This window comes from Phragmites australis, chromosome 11 (genome assembly GCF_958298935.1).
Source record: "Phragmites australis chromosome 11, lpPhrAust1.1, whole genome shotgun sequence".
Taxonomy (NCBI): Eukaryota; Viridiplantae; Streptophyta; class Magnoliopsida; order Poales; family Poaceae; genus Phragmites; species Phragmites australis.
The window spans coordinates 22,723,999-22,741,519 of NC_084931.1; the positions used below are offsets into that span (position 1 = coordinate 22,723,999).

At 40.8% G+C, this 17,521-nt stretch overlaps 2 protein-coding genes and 1 pseudogene across 3 annotated transcripts; 2 read left to right on the forward strand and 1 right to left on the reverse strand.

The window, feature by feature from the left end:
* The first annotated feature begins 4,570 nt into the window (after positions 1-4,570).
* LOC133885938 (uncharacterized) lies at positions 4,571-8,401 on the forward strand. 2 transcript variants are annotated; one of them, XM_062325711.1, is made up of 6 exons: positions 4,571-4,793; positions 5,637-5,735; positions 5,821-6,171; positions 6,262-6,347; positions 7,836-7,923; positions 8,047-8,401. In XM_062325711.1, the coding sequence occupies exons 2-6, from the start codon at positions 5,678-5,680 to the stop codon at positions 8,202-8,204; spliced, it is 741 nt and encodes a 246-aa protein (XP_062181695.1). In that variant the 5' UTR covers positions 4,571-4,793; positions 5,637-5,677; the 3' UTR covers positions 8,205-8,401. The 2 variants fall into 2 exon arrangements, with proteins under 2 accessions (XP_062181695.1, XP_062181696.1); XM_062325712.1 differs by having other exon boundaries at positions 8,068-8,401.
* A 2,432-nt stretch (positions 8,402-10,833) lies between these two features.
* On the forward strand, positions 10,834-15,056 carry LOC133884349 (BI1-like protein). The gene is made up of 4 exons (XM_062323725.1): positions 10,834-11,225; positions 14,162-14,275; positions 14,359-14,516; positions 14,629-15,056. The coding sequence occupies exons 1-4, from the start codon at positions 10,916-10,918 to the stop codon at positions 14,839-14,841; spliced, it is 795 nt and encodes a 264-aa protein (XP_062179709.1). The 5' UTR covers positions 10,834-10,915; the 3' UTR covers positions 14,842-15,056.
* Positions 15,057-15,879: 823 nt separating this feature from the next.
* LOC133884063 (uncharacterized) lies at positions 15,880-16,848 on the reverse strand (annotated as a pseudogene).
* Positions 16,849-17,521: the final 673 nt, after the last annotated feature.

Sequence of the window (17,521 nt, forward strand, 5' to 3'; positions counted from 1 at the left end):
TCTGAAAAGCTAGATTGTGAAAACTTGAAGGACCAAAAGTTGAGGACTATTTAGCTACCTAGATTGTGAGAGGGTTGTATGAAAGCTTATGTTTTGTAATGTCTGTAATACCCTTAACTTTTATAGTATATATTTTTCCTGATTATTCCTTTGTAGCTATTCTAGCAATATGAATTTGCAGGATAAAAATATCAAATAAAACATAATTCATACCATATTGTTTTTTAACTATCAATTAGCAACTGATACAATAATCATACAAAAAAATTTAGTCCATAAATTAGGAAATGTTACATCATTCATATCCTCGCATGAACAATCAAGTTTCTCATAGCAAATAAAGCATCAACAAGGTTATCACGAAAGGTATTCATGTGTCTATCTTCATCTCCCAATCCACTACCACCACTTCCATAAGATGAAGATCCTTCGACTATTGGAATGTAGTTTTCATTTTTGATCATACATCTCAAAGTCTTGATCACTAATAACACAATCTCGAATGAAGTTATGAAGACTCATGCATGCAATTATTATTTTTGTTTGCTTAACCATAGGATAACACATTGGGGAGAGATGAATGCAGATGATTATAATTTTCCTTTTTACCACTAGGTGATGGGCCTTGTCGAAACTCCTGTAGATGTTACTTCTCCTCTTTGTATGGAACTAGATAACCCGGTCAATTAGGATAATCCGAGTCGACAAGATAATATTTTTCTAACAAAGTATATTCAACATGTGGCATATAGTTTTTACTATGTCATAAATGAGATGACAACGAGACAATATGCAAGTATACCTTGTGGAGGATGTGAAAAATTGTCGTCATATTTGCGTAAAGTATCATTAAACACCCTCATATCATGTACCGAGTTGGGCCATCCAACAACAATGAAAGTGAACCTCATGTCAAAGTCACATACGGCCAACACATTTTGAATCGAATATCCATAGCGTCCCACATGTGCAACCAAATTTGTCAAAGTCACAACAACATGTATATGTGTACCATTTATTGCGTCTATGCAATTATTGAAATGTGGTGCAAAACGAGGATCTTCAAGCCTAGCCTGCACCATCTTGAACTCTGGGTCCCTAGGTTTGATAATATCTGCTGCAAGGAGATTGATACTATCCAACATATGAAGTAATTTCCTACTAATTGTTTCAGCTGACCTCTCAAACTGGTTTGCAACTTGGATAAATGACTGTGGATCCTCAATAATCCATAAAAACATGCCTAAACATTCAATATAACTCATACGTCTTGTTGATTTCAAGCCATAATTTGAAGCCTATAAAAAAACGGCCTACTCGTCCTAAACATGTTATAGCAATCTCTAGGATCATTCAAGTTTTTCATAACCCATTCTATACCTGAGAGAACATATTCCCTCTTCTCATATTTGTTTAAGAATGTGTCACTATAGTACATACCAAGAGTACTTGCTATTCCTCCATATTATTTGAGCACATCCAGTTGACTATGTGCTAGCTCTAATATTTCATCACCTCTATCACTTTCAGTAGAACTCATCTACAAACAAATAGAAAGATAGGTTAGACACTAATATGTAGGTTCATAAAGCAATAATTTAGCAAACAGACAAGATTCAAGCAAATATTACATAACAATAGCTAGGTTCATGAAACAGACAAGGTTTAAGCAACTATTACATAATAGTAACCAGGTTCATTGAACAAACAAGGTCCAAATAAATACTCCTAATTTTTGTTCTTTTCTCACCACCTCTTCAACCAATTAAACCCGGATTCATTTGAGGATAAAGTGTTGAATACATCACGGTGTTCAACTTTGACAAAAAGCTTGCTAGCCATGAAATGCTCCTCACTTCCTTCTATTACCCCAGACTCCACCACCAAACTCACCACTTGCTTAATGGATTCAGACTTCATCTCACCCTTCAACACCTTGTTGGCAACAACACTAGTGGATTGCATATTATCCTATATACCTTTCATTATCTTAAATATGGGGTTCTTTCTTTTCTTTGGGCTACTAGCACTACTGTTAGTAATACATCGCTTCAATGTATTAGCAACATTTCTAGTCCTGGTGCTGCCTTGAGGGCTTGTAGATGCCAATTCTTCGACATCAACCACATTGTTTGTGTTCCCTCCTACTCCTTCACCGGGAACACAAAAGGAAGAACCATCCACTACACTATGCTCAAACATCCTCTCAAGCTCTGAGAGACACTCAGGAGGTCCATTCCGAAGCTTCCTCCATTCTCCATGGTTTTGAAAACCAAAGAACATAATATCATGTAACTTATGACACAATAGAATCAATTGTAGTAATGGGTATATAAAAGTGAGTACATTTGTGTTCTCTTTGCACCAACTGTCACTTGTGTCCACCGTTTCTTTGCTACTATCCGATCCAAATCCAGTAGCTTTATTGATGGTTAGCCAGAAAGTATGCAAACCCTTCAACGAATCCCATCAGTTTTTAAATTGTGTTTTTGAGTGATGCTTCCTGTCCTAGAGAAGAACTTATCATGCAAGTTCTTGTATGCTTTGTTAGACAGTACACCAAGAGGCATATTCTCATCATCTATTTCTTGCCCACAAATTTCACAAAAGGTCATGGTATGATAAGAATCCCAATTTGCCTTATCCCAAACAAAGTTCTCAATATATTTGTCACAAACAATTATGTAACTAGTAATGATGAAGCAATTGACATATATTATGTAACTAGTAAACAAACTGTAACTATTTAATAACAGTTGAAAAGGAATTGTAACCCTTGCATGCCTCCACCCGGCAACAACCTATGCTAATGCAACCTAATCACATCCATTAGTAGAAAATTAGTAAAACTATGGAAATAGGGGATAAGGCTGCTCGGTTCCTTCTCCCTTCAACTGCAGCTTCGCAAACCCAATTACAACTGCAAATGTTTTGTGATTCGCTGGCACTTGCATATTCAATAGTTTGCATCTATTATTCTTTTTAGTAGAAAAATTAAGATGGCATAGAGGTTAACAGATGGAAAGCACGAGAACAGTTCATAGATTAACATTTAGCAAATATGTAAATCACTTTATATCTTAGTAGTAGTGATTCCTACCATAGGTATATATAAAGGTTTAGCAAATCATAAGTACCACTGTAAATTGCATCACTTAGAGCACATAGCCTCTGATTTTACCACTACACAGGGCTGATCACACAAGCAGGTTTACATCCCAATTTAACAATCCTGCCAATATTAAACCAAACCAATGCTTCGTGGAGGGAGGACATGAGGGATGGAGGCGTACCTCGGCGTCAGGGCAAAAGGGGGGCCGAGGCGGCAGGGTGCTTGGTCCGTGTTAGATTCTCTATGGAAGGGGGGCCGTGGGCGAAGGACGGAGTAATAGCGGCGGAGGGGAGGTGGTCGTGGGTGTGGAGCTTGCGGGAATCTCTGATGCTATTACTCCTGGGAGTAATATCTGGCTTAGGCCGGTGGAGGTGCCAGCCACCAAACCCTAAGACCAGCGGCATCGTAGGGTTTCCTGAGAGGGAGGGAGTAAAGGAGTTAGGGAGGTGGGGGTGCAAAAGGGGAGGGATCGGTAGGGGTGGTTCAGTGGTAATTACGGGTAATTTACACCAACTTTGATGTTCAAATTTGTTTGCCCATCTAACACAATCCAACCGAAGTTTGGGGGAAACCAGATTGTGGATCGTGGCGCAATCCAGTCCCCGATTCGATTGTGGATTGCAAAATCGAACTGTTTATTTTTATTTTTAGCTTTGGATATCAAAATCCAAAAGCAAAACGATGGCAGGACGATTGCAAACCAAAACCCAGTAGTTTATGCTGGCTCGTGTACAATCTTGCAAGATGGCAGGATGATTGCCGATTGCCTGGACCGGATCTGAAGCTTCGAGGTCCAAACAAGAAGCTGCTGATCTTGCAATTCAAACACAGATTTTCCAAGAAAAATAAAAAGCAAATAAGCATGACTAATATAAAAGATAAAACTAAACGATTATTACCTGCAGGCTCTAAGAAAAGCAGCATGAAACCATAGCAAACGCTTTCCCACCCTGAAAACTTGGCCCAGCCCAGCGATGAGCGAAACGGACTTGGACGAGGATTCACCGATGGGCTGTGACGGAGTGTGTGGATAAACGGAAGGCTCTTGATGGGGGGATTTTTTTTATATTTTTTAAATAAAAAATAAAAAATATATGTATCTGTTTTTGAAAATTTACAATTCTATACTCTGTCATCAGTTAGAAGTGCGTCGGATTTAAATATTTTTTTATTTAAATGATAGCATCATCTACATTATAATTTTTTTTAGATTTTTTCATAATTATTTTAATAATGTTTTAAATTTTAAAAGCATTGTAATACTGTATTTTTATTTTTTAAAACAATAGGAGACTAGAGTATAGAGTTGTAAAATTTTAAAATAGATGTATATATTTGAAAATTGCAGATTTAAGAAATGTTAAAATAAAAAATTCTTGATGGATTAGTAATATAGATAAAAAAAAATGTATTTAAAATGATAGTATAGATGAAATTATTCTTACTGGAACGAAAGACTCACCGACCCGAAATCCGACCGTTGCCTCCCCTCTTCGTTCTCGCACCGCCCCCAAATCCCCCGAGGTCCAACTCCCACGGACGCCGATACTTGGCAAGAGAGCGAACGCAACCGCCGCGGCGAGCTCATCTCTTCTCTCTCTCTCTCTCCTCTCCTCGTCCGCGTCCTCCTTTCTGCTGCGTTGAGATAGCCCGGGCTGGTTGATTGATTTCTCCTGCGCCGGTAAACCCTAGCGCTCTCTCTCTCTCTCTCTCTCTCTCTCTCGCCCTAGCGTTCTTGGCTTGCATCGATTCAGGGGAGCGTTGCCCTAACTTATTTTTTACCCCTTGCTATGATGCGAACAACCAAATCGAAACCCTAAGGTTGCCGCGATATCCCGTCCTATTCATGTAAACGCGCGCGTTAGGGATGCCCCGTCTGGGGATCTGTCCGCTCTTCGCTGTTGCTACATATACTCCGTCCAATCCATATGGCTCGCTTCTTGGGCGCGCCCCAATATTTCAGCGCAGCTTGTGATGCTAAAGGATGCTAGGTGCGTCCTGTATTTTTCTAATCCGATAGTTAGGAAAGCGAAGAGAAAATTCTTTCATTGTTAATCTGTTGGTGGAACGGCTGCTCATGTGAAGTCTCAGTGCGATCTTGCTTCACTTCCTAGACGACATGTGTGTTTTGGTGTTCTTGGGCTAGAGCTTGCACTAATCTAGGGGCTGGTCCAGGTCCGGTGCTAACCCGTAAGGCTTCTTGAATGGGACGTGCTATTACACTGCCTCCAGTTATATACTTTTGCTACATCAAATTTCAAAATCTATCTCTGTAAGATGAAATGCAACTCTGCCGCTGGTGCCTTCTCCCCCTGTCGCCGCCCGTTATGTACTTTTGCTGTGATTTAGTTCGTTTACAAAGTAGTGATACTTCGATCTATCTTAAATTAGCCTATCTTAAATTAGCACCTGCGTCTTCTGGATCCTTTTCAGTTTCTGTAGAACACAATAGTATAGGGAAGTTGTTTTTTTATCATTTCTATATTCTGATTATTTCCCCTTTTATCAAACAATTGAACTTCAGTCAAGCTTTCAAGGTACAAAAAGAAACCTTTCTGTTCGGTCATGGCTTTCCCAACTCCAGCAGCTGTTTTGCTTAATGAGAACCTGCAGATACATAATGGTGAGATTGTTTTTTTCCTCAAAACTAATTTGTGACTAGGAAATTTCCTGAAACAAATAACCAGCTTGTTGATGCACATGTTCAGGCGAGAGGGCTGATGCACCAAGGGCCAAACCACTGAAGCCATCAGTGAAACCTGGGCTTCAGGAGCGGAAACCTGTTCATGTGCGGAAGGCTCTTAGGGATGTGACTAACAAACCTAAAGACACTGCTTTAAAGGACAGATCCATCCTGAAAGAGAGGCCCACCCTGAAAGAGAGGTCCATCCTGAAAGAGAGGTCTGCTCTGCGCAGCCATGAAGCGCTTAAGAACCCAGTGAAAATATGGGCTGATGAAAAGACCAAAAAGTGTCATGAATGGGCTAAGAATGGGGTGGAGGGCGCTCACTTTACAGGAAATGATTCTCAGAAGTTGGATAAGGACGTGCAAGACAAATGTAAGAACTTAAATCTGATGATTGCTCTGTTTTTTTTTAATACATGTTTTTTTTTATAGCTACATATGACTGATTGTGCATGTTATATAGGTGTCAAGAAGAAAGTGGCGAAAGTTATGTCAGCGTTGCATGGCTTGTCAGATGTGGTATTTGATCCTGTGATGTTTCCAGCTACGGTATGTGGTCCAACAGCATAATATTTCACAATTTATGCAGGTTATCTCTAAGGTCCAAGACCAGAGATTTAGACGGTAAATGGTTATTCACTTCTGAAATAGTGATGTCTCTGTGTCTATATAACTATGAACTATGACCATGCAAACTCGCAATCAGGCAAACGAAACTTGTTACTCGTAAATAGGGAATTGGAAAAGTGAAGTATATGTTCTTGCCATTTGGTTGCTTAGTTCTCCTTGAAAACTGATACAATGGTGATTAGACAGCTGGAGTTGTGAATTAAGCCAGTAAAATCATTTATCACCTAGCTTTCCGGTGTCAACATAGTGCATTATGTAATAGTGTCAACATAGTGCATTATGTTTCATTAGACTCAAGCAAGGAAGAGAAACTTGCATGATGAATTTCACTTCTGCTGCTAGCTAAAGTTGGCTCATAAGTCGATTAGAAGAGCTTGGTTAATAGATGGTTCATCCATGTCTTGCATGGAGGAACTATATTATGTCTTGTATCACAGAAGATTATAGTGTTATCGACTAGCAAGCTTGATCTTGTTATGTTGCTTTGGGAGTAATCATGTTGACAAGATATGCTTGTGAGATGGTACTTCTGGCAATTCGGAATCGGGCTCTTTACTTGCAACATTTTCTTATCAAGAAGCATATTCTGAAATGTAAAGCATCTTTGAATAATCATCCTCTTTCTAGATGTTGGATTTTTTTTCTTTGCCAGTAGTACAGAAGGAAACTGCTTATCTATGAATATGTATTGCTTCACAAGATATGGACATCTTGTCCCATTGTAGGTCCTAGACATCTTAGTGTCATGGTATGACACTGCCATTAGCAGCTACTAAAGTTGGTATATATTTTTTTTGTCCTGGCCTGTTTTGTCTAAATGTTCCCCTCTAGGGAAGAAAACCCTGTCTTCCATGTAGTTTAGTGGTTGATGACATGTACCAATTGTAGAAGTTCAGTAACAGTTAATTCATGTTATTTCTTGGTCATCTTGTGTGTTCCTGTTATCTTCTGTACGCGGTTTGAGTTATGCCCTGCTCTTGGTCATTCACCCACACTCTAGAGAAACAGAATACTTAAAGAGACCAATTGCGCCTTCCACACCATGTCAATAACACTTTTGGCTTCTTTTCTTTCTTCAAGAGCATTATAATACTTGTCCCACTAGTTCTGTTATGTTTCTTTCCCCTGTTTTGTCCTAGAGTTTACAACAAATGGAAAGAAAATCTATATCTGACTTTGGTTTATTTTAGTGGTTGTTGACACCTACAAAATGGTCAGCAACTGTTTAAACTAAGCTCCATTTATATGCTATGTAATTCATTCGCAGTCTAAACTTTGAAGCAAGTAAGCAACATAACACTAGAAGCATAATGTTCCACACACTAGCATTTCTTGCCTTTCTCTCTGTTTTTTCCCCATGCATTATTAGACCAGAGATGTGATGCCATCTGTCTCTGTATGATTTAGGAGGTTGCCAAGTTTTTTGAAGAAGTGAAAGGGCTGGAGCTGGAACCAGAGATACTCCCAGACATCACTAAGTGTCTCTCTAGCTCAGGTCGGTGGTCTCTCTCGCTCTCTGACATATGTATTGTAGATGGTGTTATATCTGCTGCGCTTGCTATTCTCCAACAGTTCTTTTTTATTTCTTTTTGATCTTATTCTCTATGAAACATTTCAGTTTACTTGCATGTAAGTACAGGCGATAAAGCAAAGCTGGCTGAAGACTCTTGTACTGATGACGAGCTTGACCAGTACCCATTTCTATCTCTGGACAACAATCCTGTCAAGTTTGAGCTCTCAGATGAGCAAGCGATCCTGGCGCTTGGAGACCACTGAGACTGAAAGCTCTGCTTCTGCTGTCTTTTGCAACTCTGCATGCTCTGGAGCAGCCAGCCTATGTAGTGTACAATGTCTAGAATGCTAGTAGATCTGATGTTCTTCCCCACACTTTTGAGTAGCGGAAGCGACAGCGCTTCCAGTTTGTCAAACGTGATGATCTCACATATAGCTCGGTAGTATTTGTTTAATTTTGATCATAATGGTATCACGTAGTAGGCGAAATTTGTGGAGATGATCACAATAGCATATGATCTCACATATACCAAGCATCGTCTATCTTGGTCCTAGATTAGGCGGGAATCTTTGCAAGCATACACGTGAGGCGAGAAGAAGAGGGCTGGTTCCGGTTGGGGAAAAATGGCGTAGTGGTTCCATGTTTAGGCATAGTCACAATTTAATACTTCCTTCCTTTAAAAATAGTATACGTATTTCTTTTTTAAAAAATCAAACTTTATGTACTTTAATTAATATTTAATTAAATTATAAGAATGTTTAGTGTATAAAAATTATATAATTAGATTCATAATTTAAAATAATTTTACATTATATAGTTTTTATAGCTATAAATGATATATTTTATGAGAAAATTTTAGTTAAAATCTAGCTTCGAAGACCAAATCTAAAATAAATACGTGTACTATTTTTTAATAGATGGAGTATGCAGTATAGGCGAAATTTTGTCAGACTGTAGGCCCTTTTGATAGGAAGATACAGGGTCAGTACTTTGCATACTTGTCGGTACGGAGGATAAAAAATTTCAGTGACCATATGTATGCGTACAATGGAAACTACAGATAAGTAATATTAAGCTTTTACTGTTAAGAGCGCTGTTACTAGCCTTTTGAAGGTACATCGTAATACGTATCGACTATTGGAACCTTTTATGCAGGATCTCTTTCATGGGCACATGAAAGAAGTTTGGCTTCTGTAACTGCAGGTGCATTGAGTCCTCCAGATCTATAAAATGAGGTGTCATCTTACTATGATCATATATTATCGCTGTTATGAATCACAAATACTGTCTCAATTTTCAAATACTTGACACTTGTAATCATTTTAATCACCTCTAAATAATTAACACTTCATAATTTCTGAGACGCAGTTTCCTATTTTGCTCTAACAAAATATCTTCTTTCCTCACCTTTTTTTTCTAGAAACATTTAAATAACTTTATAAGAGTATTTTTGTCATTTGATATTAGAAAAGTGGAACACCTTGTTAAGCGTGGATAGGTCAAAATGGCAAGTATTTGGAAACGGATTGGGGGTACGGTAGCTGTATCGGTTTCAGAGTTCAAGGATTTTTGTCAGTGAAGATCCATTTGAGTGAGACAGTCAGCCCAGACGTTTCGGATCGTTTGATTTGGTGCGGTGCGATCTGTTCTGTGCGACGCACCTCCGTGCGTCGGCAACCTTGCATATTGCTTTGGATCCGATCGATGGCGCACGGCCAAACAAACCAAACAGGAAACCAGCAAAACCGCAGCACCAACGCGTTTACTTCGCAAGGGAGCTTCGTGATTTGACCACCCAGAAATTCCTCTACTCGCGAGTCGCAACCAATTCAGCCGCATGTGGCATGCCATTGCCAGCACCCCCAAAGACGGGGCCCTTCCTAAATGCTACACCCACAAGGCCACAAATATAGTTTCCCACGGGCAATGAAATGAGCTTACGCTGGCAAGACTTCGGGTTCCATTAACCACAATGGTACACACTAAATACTACTTGCTTTGCTCAGTTATCATGTCTACAAATTTCGCAATTTGTAGATGATTTTTCATGACAATTACGATAGTATCAAAATAATAAAAATTTAAAAAAGATGCTTTCTTTTGGGGCGGAGTATTGATTAACCTAGTAGCTAATGTTCATATAAACATAATTAGAGCTGCATCATAACAGAACACAAGTTAAATATACAACATTTGCAATACATTATATGTGTATAATAAAAACGTATATTTACTCAACTCGCCAAAGAAAAATAAATACAAGTAAATTTTACTCCTCCTGATTCGCTTGTGAGGAAACATCTGGGTCAAATTTGACCAAAGCATCCTCTAATGCTCCATTCAATCATAAATAATTGTTATTTTTGACATCGATACGGTCTCTAAAACACATCTTTGACTATTACTTTTTGGTGTAATATGTTTATAGAATATAGCAAAATTATATTATTATAAAACTATTTTTCGAGAAAAATCTAACCATATCATTTTTAATATCCAATCTCAATACATAAAGAATAATGTGTAACTAAAGTTTTAAAATATTAACTACACACAACCCAAAACTACATTTACTTATTTATGATGGGGGAGAATAATATCTTAATCATGCATAATAATATTATGATGAATAAAAGTAGGTTTTATTGATAGTTTAAGAAAAGTCAACTTGGGACCATATAAGAGCTAATTTTTTAAAGATTTTTCAATTGTTAAGTGTTTTGAGATGAGGACGCTAAAGGAAAAAAAAAACTTGTTCAATCCATCCCAGTGGCACGCGTTTTTAGAGTGCTCCGCCTGATTTGGCCCCACTCTTCAGAGGCCAAGGAAAAGTTCGGCAGGATTCACGAGTACCCGTAGGAAATCTATATATCCCCAACCACCCCCACGTCCTCCAACGCACAGCGACGCGCAACCCGCGTCCCAGAGGAAATCCCCAATTCCCCACCCTCCCCGTCCCGCCGGAGAGAGAGAGATGGCATCGGCGTCGGAGATGCAGCCGCTCGCGCCTGCGGGGTACCGCCGCGCGCCGGAGATGAAGGAGAAGGTGGAGGCGTCGGCGGTGGACCTGGAGGCCGGGACCGGGGAGACGCTGTACCCGGGGATCTCGCGCGGGGAAAGCGCCCTCCGCTGGGGCTTCGTCCGCAAGGTCTACGGCATCCTCGCCGCGCAGCTGCTCCTCACCACCGCCGTCTCCGCCGTCACCGTCCTCCACCCCACACTCAACGCCACGCTCTCATCCTCCCCCGGCCTCGCGCTCGCGCTGGCCGTCCTGCCATTCATCCGTGAGCGCCCGCCTCCCCCATCTGATGCTATGCTTAACTTATCTTGGTTTGCTGTGTGGGTATATGATTATATTGTTTTTTCTGATGATACCAATTAACTAGGTTGAGGTATTGCTCGCGCTAATCAGCAATTAGTTTGATGTGTTGATTGAATATTGATTCTAGGCAGGTCGGTGCAGTATTTCTATGATGTTCACTCGTTAGTTATGACGTCTAGATATTTGGATCAGGACTTTGGCGTCTAGATCTAGGATCTAGCTAATTCAAGGTAGAACCCATTCTTATTTTTTTTAGTGGTCAAGTGGATACTTGCCTCTGCAGAACATGGCCTCTCAATTCCTTAAAACTAGAAATATGCCACTCAAATTTCTTGTTGCTTTGCAATTCATGTAACTTGGACTAAATGTGTGGACACTTACCTAAATTAATGTTTATTAGGGGTAATTGGCTTGCTAGGTCTATTATCGTAGTTTAGTCCCATGTTGCTTATTGAATTGTAAAGGACGTTATTTTACACCTGCCAATTGCATAATAAAGTTGAGGGAGCTGAGACTATTTCCCATGTCTCTTGTTTGATATTCGATGATTGAGTGCTTGATCATCGGCAACTCTATCACAATATTGCAACACACTATGAGCACAATAATGATCTCATGTAGGATTCATGTTAAGTTTCCTTTATCTAACACATGTATTGTGTTAGCAATAAGGTTGCGTGAGAGTTATTGTGTTGCTGATGATCAAATAAATATTAAACTGGAATAAGAGAAACATGATGCCCCCTGATCTTTCTCTCAGCTATATTATGCCCTTGACGCTGTATTTACGAGATCCCTTGACTTCTATGTAATGAGTTGGAGTTGTATTTACGAGACCCCTTGACTTCTATGTAATGAGTTGGAGGGATTCCCTTTATAATAGAATAAGCAACGTGAGTCACTTGCCGCTGGCCTTAGTTTACTTAAATTGTTTACATAAACATTAAGAGATGCCAATTGCATAATAATGTTGAGAGAGCTTGAGAGCGCTTCCCATTTCTCTTGTTGCAATTTAATATTTCTCTTTATCGTCTTCAATTTGACTATAATGGTGCAACACGTTATATCACGATAATGATGTCACTTGGGCTTCCCGGTAAGTTGCCTTCATCTAACACGTTGTATCGAGTTACCAGGAAGCCTACACGAGAGTGTTATCGTGCTGATAATGTGTTATGGTATCATGGCCATGTTGCCAACGATCAACAAAAATATTAAATCAGAACAGAGAGAGGCGATGTGGTCCTAAGCTTTCTCTATTTTTTCTTATGCCGTTGACGTTTAATGTACAATGAAATTCCCTGCTCCTCCATAGAAGAAGGTTACAATAAAATATAAGGAGATAGAGGGTTCCCTCTGCAATAGAATAAGCAATGAGAGCCGGTTGACTCTAATAGGCCTTAGTTTAGTTAAACTGGTTCACACAAATCCCCATGTTACATCATTGAGAGGATGTGAACTGCATAATAAAGTTGAGAGACCTTCAGACTACTTCCCATGTCTCTTGTTCCAATTTAATATTTCGGTGATTGAATGCTTGATCGTCATCAACTCGACCATAATGTTGCAACACGTTAGTAGCACAATATTGGTCTCATGTGGGCATCACAGTTAGTTGCCTTGATTTAACACAAGTTGTATCAAGTTACCAGGAAGCCTATGCGAGTGTTATTGCGCTGATAACATGTTGTGATATTGTTATCGTGTTGCCGACAGCCAAATAAAAATAATAAACTGGAACAAGAGAAATGCGATGTAGTACTAAGCTTTATCTTTGAATGTACAATGAGATCCCCTGCCCCTCTATACTAAGAGGTGGAGATGTTCCCTTTACAATAGAATAGATTGCTTCTAATGCCTTCGTTTAGTTAAACACATGTTACAACATTAAGAGTTTATTGCACTATATGAGACGAATAAAGAAGGCATACAAAGAAGGCTGGTTCAGCATTTTCAGAAGCCATATGGTGTAAAGGTGGATGTAATCATGAAGCTGCCCCAGCCCTCTCAGGATAATGGTCTGTAGGGTTAGTACTGGGATTTGGGTTGAGGAATAATTTGAAAATATGATAAAAGCGAAGATAATGGCATTTTCCAGTGGAGGCATGAAACTGAGTGGCATTCTCCCAAATGCCATGTTTCTGAGGGGCAGATATCAGTTTTTGGCTTTTCTTGGTTTAGGGATTTTGTCATACTGGGTGAGTTGTCAAATTGAGCTGTGAATTAGGATGGAGAGTCCATTTCCTCGCTCCAAGAAAGGATATGATTGTTATTCTTGTAGATACACATCATTGTGCAGATGGTTGGCATATCCAGTTTCTGGCTGTAGATGCTAATCAGGCTTCAGAATCCAGTGTTGAGCAATAGATCGAGGTTTCTATGAAACCAAGGATTACTCCAAAGCTGTTCCCCCATTCCCTTACTCTCTTTAGGGAAAAAATATATTAGAGTTGAGTTTGGAGTTCAGACTTACGAGAGTAAGGCAGGGGGTAGCTTTTGCATCCAGGAGGTGTATATCTATTATTTCTGGCAAAAATATGCTTTCAATAGAAAATAGCATGTTGATCAAATTGAGAGTTTTTGTTATCTTGATGTACTGTAGCTGTTTGCGATATGAACAGGCATAGGAGAATGCATGAAGAATTAGATTAGTAGAAGTTATCTTTCTGTGGGTTATGGAGGAATCAGTAAACAGTCTGAACTCTTGGATCAAAGTCCAAAGAACCTTTTGAGGTTTATTCCTGCTTATGTTCATGTCTGTTGTATTAGGTTTGCCAGCATCATTGTATTGCCCTTATCTTTTGCGAAAAGTCCGAGCAGTGGAAATTCTGTGATTGTTCTTTTCTTTTAGCAGAATGGTTTTTGGTTTACTAACTGTTTTTCTGATATTTGCTGCAGTGATGATCCCATTGTATCATTATCAGCACAAACACCCACACAATTTCGTTTTCCTGGGTTTGTTTACTTTGTGTTTGAGCTTCAGCATTGGTGTGGCTTGCGCTAACACTCAAGGTTTGCTCTTTTCTACAAATGGTTTGATTTGTTCTGTTGTTAACAGTTGCACTTTTTTTTTAACAATCAGTTACATATTTCAGGAAGAATTGTGCTTGAGGCATTAATATTGACTGCTGGCGTGGTTGCTTCTTTGACTGGATATGCTTTCTGGGCTTCAAAGAAGGGCAAGGAATTTGGATATCTCGGGCCTATTCTGTTTTCTGGTCTTACCATCCTTGTCTTAACAAGCTTCCTCCAGGTACTGTGTATGATAAACTCTGAAAAGAATGTACTCTCGTTTACACAAATCTTCCGATTGAGCAATCCACTGCTTGTAACAACCATTTGTGCTGTGAAACGCTGTGTTGCAGATTTTCTTCCCATTGGGACCTGCATCGGTTGCTTTGTTCGGTGGGCTTGGAGCTTTGGTTTTCTCAGGTTTCATTCTCTATGACACCGAAAGCTTGATAAGGCGCCACACCTATGATGAGTACATCTGGGCGTCTGTTGGGCTCTACCTTGACATCCTGAATTTGTTCCTTACCATCCTCAACATGCTCAAGAACATGCAATCCGATAGCTAGTGGGTCCATCTGTACCAGACAGACAATGTATCAGCTTGGGGTTTGCTGAACTGTAATCTAAATACCTATATATGTGGAAACCTGTAATGCTGTTCCTCTACCGTCAGAGGACAATTAAAGTACGACATAAGTATAGGTGGTGGTGGTGTTCGAATCTGTGTCAAGATCTTGACATACTGCTAATAATTGTCACCTTGCGTCGTTTTTTCATGTTATTCGTACCATCTTCCTTAGTCCCCGTTTGAAAAGTGGGATAATTTCCAGATTCATGCGGGAATTGAACTGTTTTCTTGAGAAATGCCTCAAAAAATTATGCGCAAACTCGCATTTTGCAAATGGGACTTTGATTTGAGAAAATCAGCACCATACTCGTAGTTCCTGAAAGATCAGCAAGGCAACATGTAAATGGACGGTCGTTTTTAGTTTTTACTTCAGAGATATTCTTTTTTGTTGCCCCTAAATCCTGAAATTTCAGACGGGAGTTCTTTTCAAGCATGCCGGAATCCGCTACGTTTGTTCTGAATCCGTCCCGAATTTATATGGACCGTACCTGCAAACCTGTAAACCGAGCTGTTCTGAAAAACTATTGCTATGATCATCCCGGCAAACCACTGCACCCTTCCTTACTTTCAGAACGCGACGATGTCGCGTCAGCATTCATAAACCAAGGATTCACGGAAACTCTGTATGACTGAAACCAAGGCAAATCAGCACTGGATGAAGTTATCGATCAAAGCTTTCAACGGATTTATCGAACGTGAAACAGCGAACTGACTATTGTGATATATTTCCATTTCGCCAACAAGAAATTTGCTCTCCTGATATTCATCTTGTGAACAGAGCACAAAATAACTAGTTCCAAGGAAAACCCATGATTCCAATTGATTTGGGATTCTTTGCATAAAAAAAAGTTGATTCATAACCAATTTATATACGCTTCCTATATTTCAAGCGGCTGAATTTTGAGCTTTGCAGGGTTGACGGCCGATTTGCAAGCTTGAAGCATGTCGAGAGGTTAAGGATCCGGAAGGGGTTAGATTTTGAGGGTCGGGAGGTCCCTGAGCATAAAAGGATGGACATGACAATGACCGAACCGGCGGTGACGGCGGGAGGCAGGCGAAGCGGCAAGGTGGTGGAGGTGTCACCGCCCATGGTGCCTATGGACTTGACCCGGCGTTGCAAGACATGGGAAATGACTTTTCTGCCCCTGGCTGTGAGCGCACATATCCACTTGTGTGTGATGTATGGCTGTGAGCTTCTTGCCCCGCCACCGGCGCCGCTCGGTGTCCTCCACCCGCCACCCGCCGCACGACTCGCTCTAGCAAGTCCACACGCTCCACCAGCGTGCCGATCACAGCACACTGCCGCGTGCTACGCTCACAGAGCATTGCCACCATCTCCATCACCTTCCTCGCGTCCAGGGCATCGGCGGCACCGACCTCCGCCGTCCTCCTGATCTCCTCCCCTGCCGGTTCTTGCCACTGCGGCGCTGCTTCGGAGGACGCCGGCGGCCGGGGTTCCTCCGTCACCATCTCCCATTCGCCATCCGCGTCCGCATCCACTGGCTTCTCGGCCACAAGATTCGCGTCGTCCTGCGCCAGTTCAGTTTCCTCTGCTTGCCGCGTTCGGTTCGCAGGCGGCCATGCCTCCGTCCACCTCCATCTCGGCCTCCATCTTCGGTTCCGTCTCGCCGTCATGCTCTGCGGCGCCCGGCAGCTCCGGCACCATCTCGCTCTCCTCTGCCATCTCGACGGTTGGAGAGACGTCTGCGGTATCGGGCTTCTCCGCCACCCTCCTTCTGTACTCCCGCGCGCCGCGCAGCGCGTCGAACCGCAGCAGTTGCCTCATGATCCTCGCCCTGGCGTCCCCGCGCAACGCCTCCACCTCGCGCTTCACCCTTGGAGCCACCTCCTCCGCCTCCTGTTCCACCTCGCGCACCGCCCGCACTGTCTTCCTCGCCAAGAACCCGCGCCTATGTGCGCTCACAGCTAGGGACAGGGAGGACATTTCAGATGCCTTGCCACGTCGGATCGGCCACCAGGTGGCGGGGAAAAGAGTCTAAAATAGCACTCACTTCGGATTTAAATATATGACGTTTGGATCAAAATTCGGTTAAATTTTTAGAGTTTTGAAGGTTAATAGCTTCTAAAATATCTATTTTGAAAACATAAAAATCTTATCTTAAAAAATACTTTTATAATATTATATTTTTAAATTTTTAAAATAAATATTTTAGAAGCTATTGACGGTCAAAGTTTTAGAAGTTTAACTGAATTTTGATCAAAATATTATAGGGAGTATGCCATTAAGAAGTTCACTTTTTTCCTGTAGCAAAAATTTAAGGACGGTGAAGTTGATAGTATTTAAAGAGTTGTCATTCTTAAGTGGAAAAAACTTAATTTCCCCTATGTCACGGTGGGGGGAGAAGCTAAGGAAGAATAAAAAAATTGTGCCATCCGATTGGGATCTAAGGGATGGGCTTTGTTGACAAAAGAACCATGCTCGCTAAATCTGAAAAAAAAAACATGAGGTTAGAATTGCTTGACTTTTCAGTTAAGTTCAACTTGGAAGCGTTCCCAGTCGGTTGAAAAATGGCATCGCCCTAACTTGTATCAAATGACAACGAGTGAAGCGTCAAATTTGTTGTACCTCATTTCATAGCCCCGGGAGGTGTGACAGT

What these genes read in the sequence shown, in the direction of transcription:
- LOC133885938 (XM_062325711.1), top strand. Translation starts at nt 5,678, where the DNA reads ATGGCTTTCCCAACTCCAGCAGCTGTTTTGCTTAATGAGAACCTGCAG. An exon ending in GAACCTGCAGATACATAATG is followed by an intron (nt 5,736 to 5,820) that starts GTGAGATTGTTT and finishes GCACATGTTCAG; the next exon opens with GCGAGAGGGCTGATGCACCA. An exon ending in TAAGTGTCTCTCTAGCTCAG is followed by an intron (nt 7,924 to 8,046) that starts GTCGGTGGTCTC and finishes GAAACATTTCAG; the next exon opens with TTTACTTGCATGTAAGTACA.
- LOC133884349 (XM_062323725.1), top strand. Translation starts at nt 10,916, where the DNA reads ATGGCATCGGCGTCGGAGATGCAGCCGCTCGCGCCTGCGGGGTACCGC. An exon ending in GGCCGTCCTGCCATTCATCC is followed by an intron (nt 11,226 to 14,161) that starts GTGAGCGCCCGC and finishes TATTTGCTGCAG; the next exon opens with TGATGATCCCATTGTATCAT. An exon ending in GGCTTGCGCTAACACTCAAG is followed by an intron (nt 14,276 to 14,358) that starts GTTTGCTCTTTT and finishes TACATATTTCAG; the next exon opens with GAAGAATTGTGCTTGAGGCA.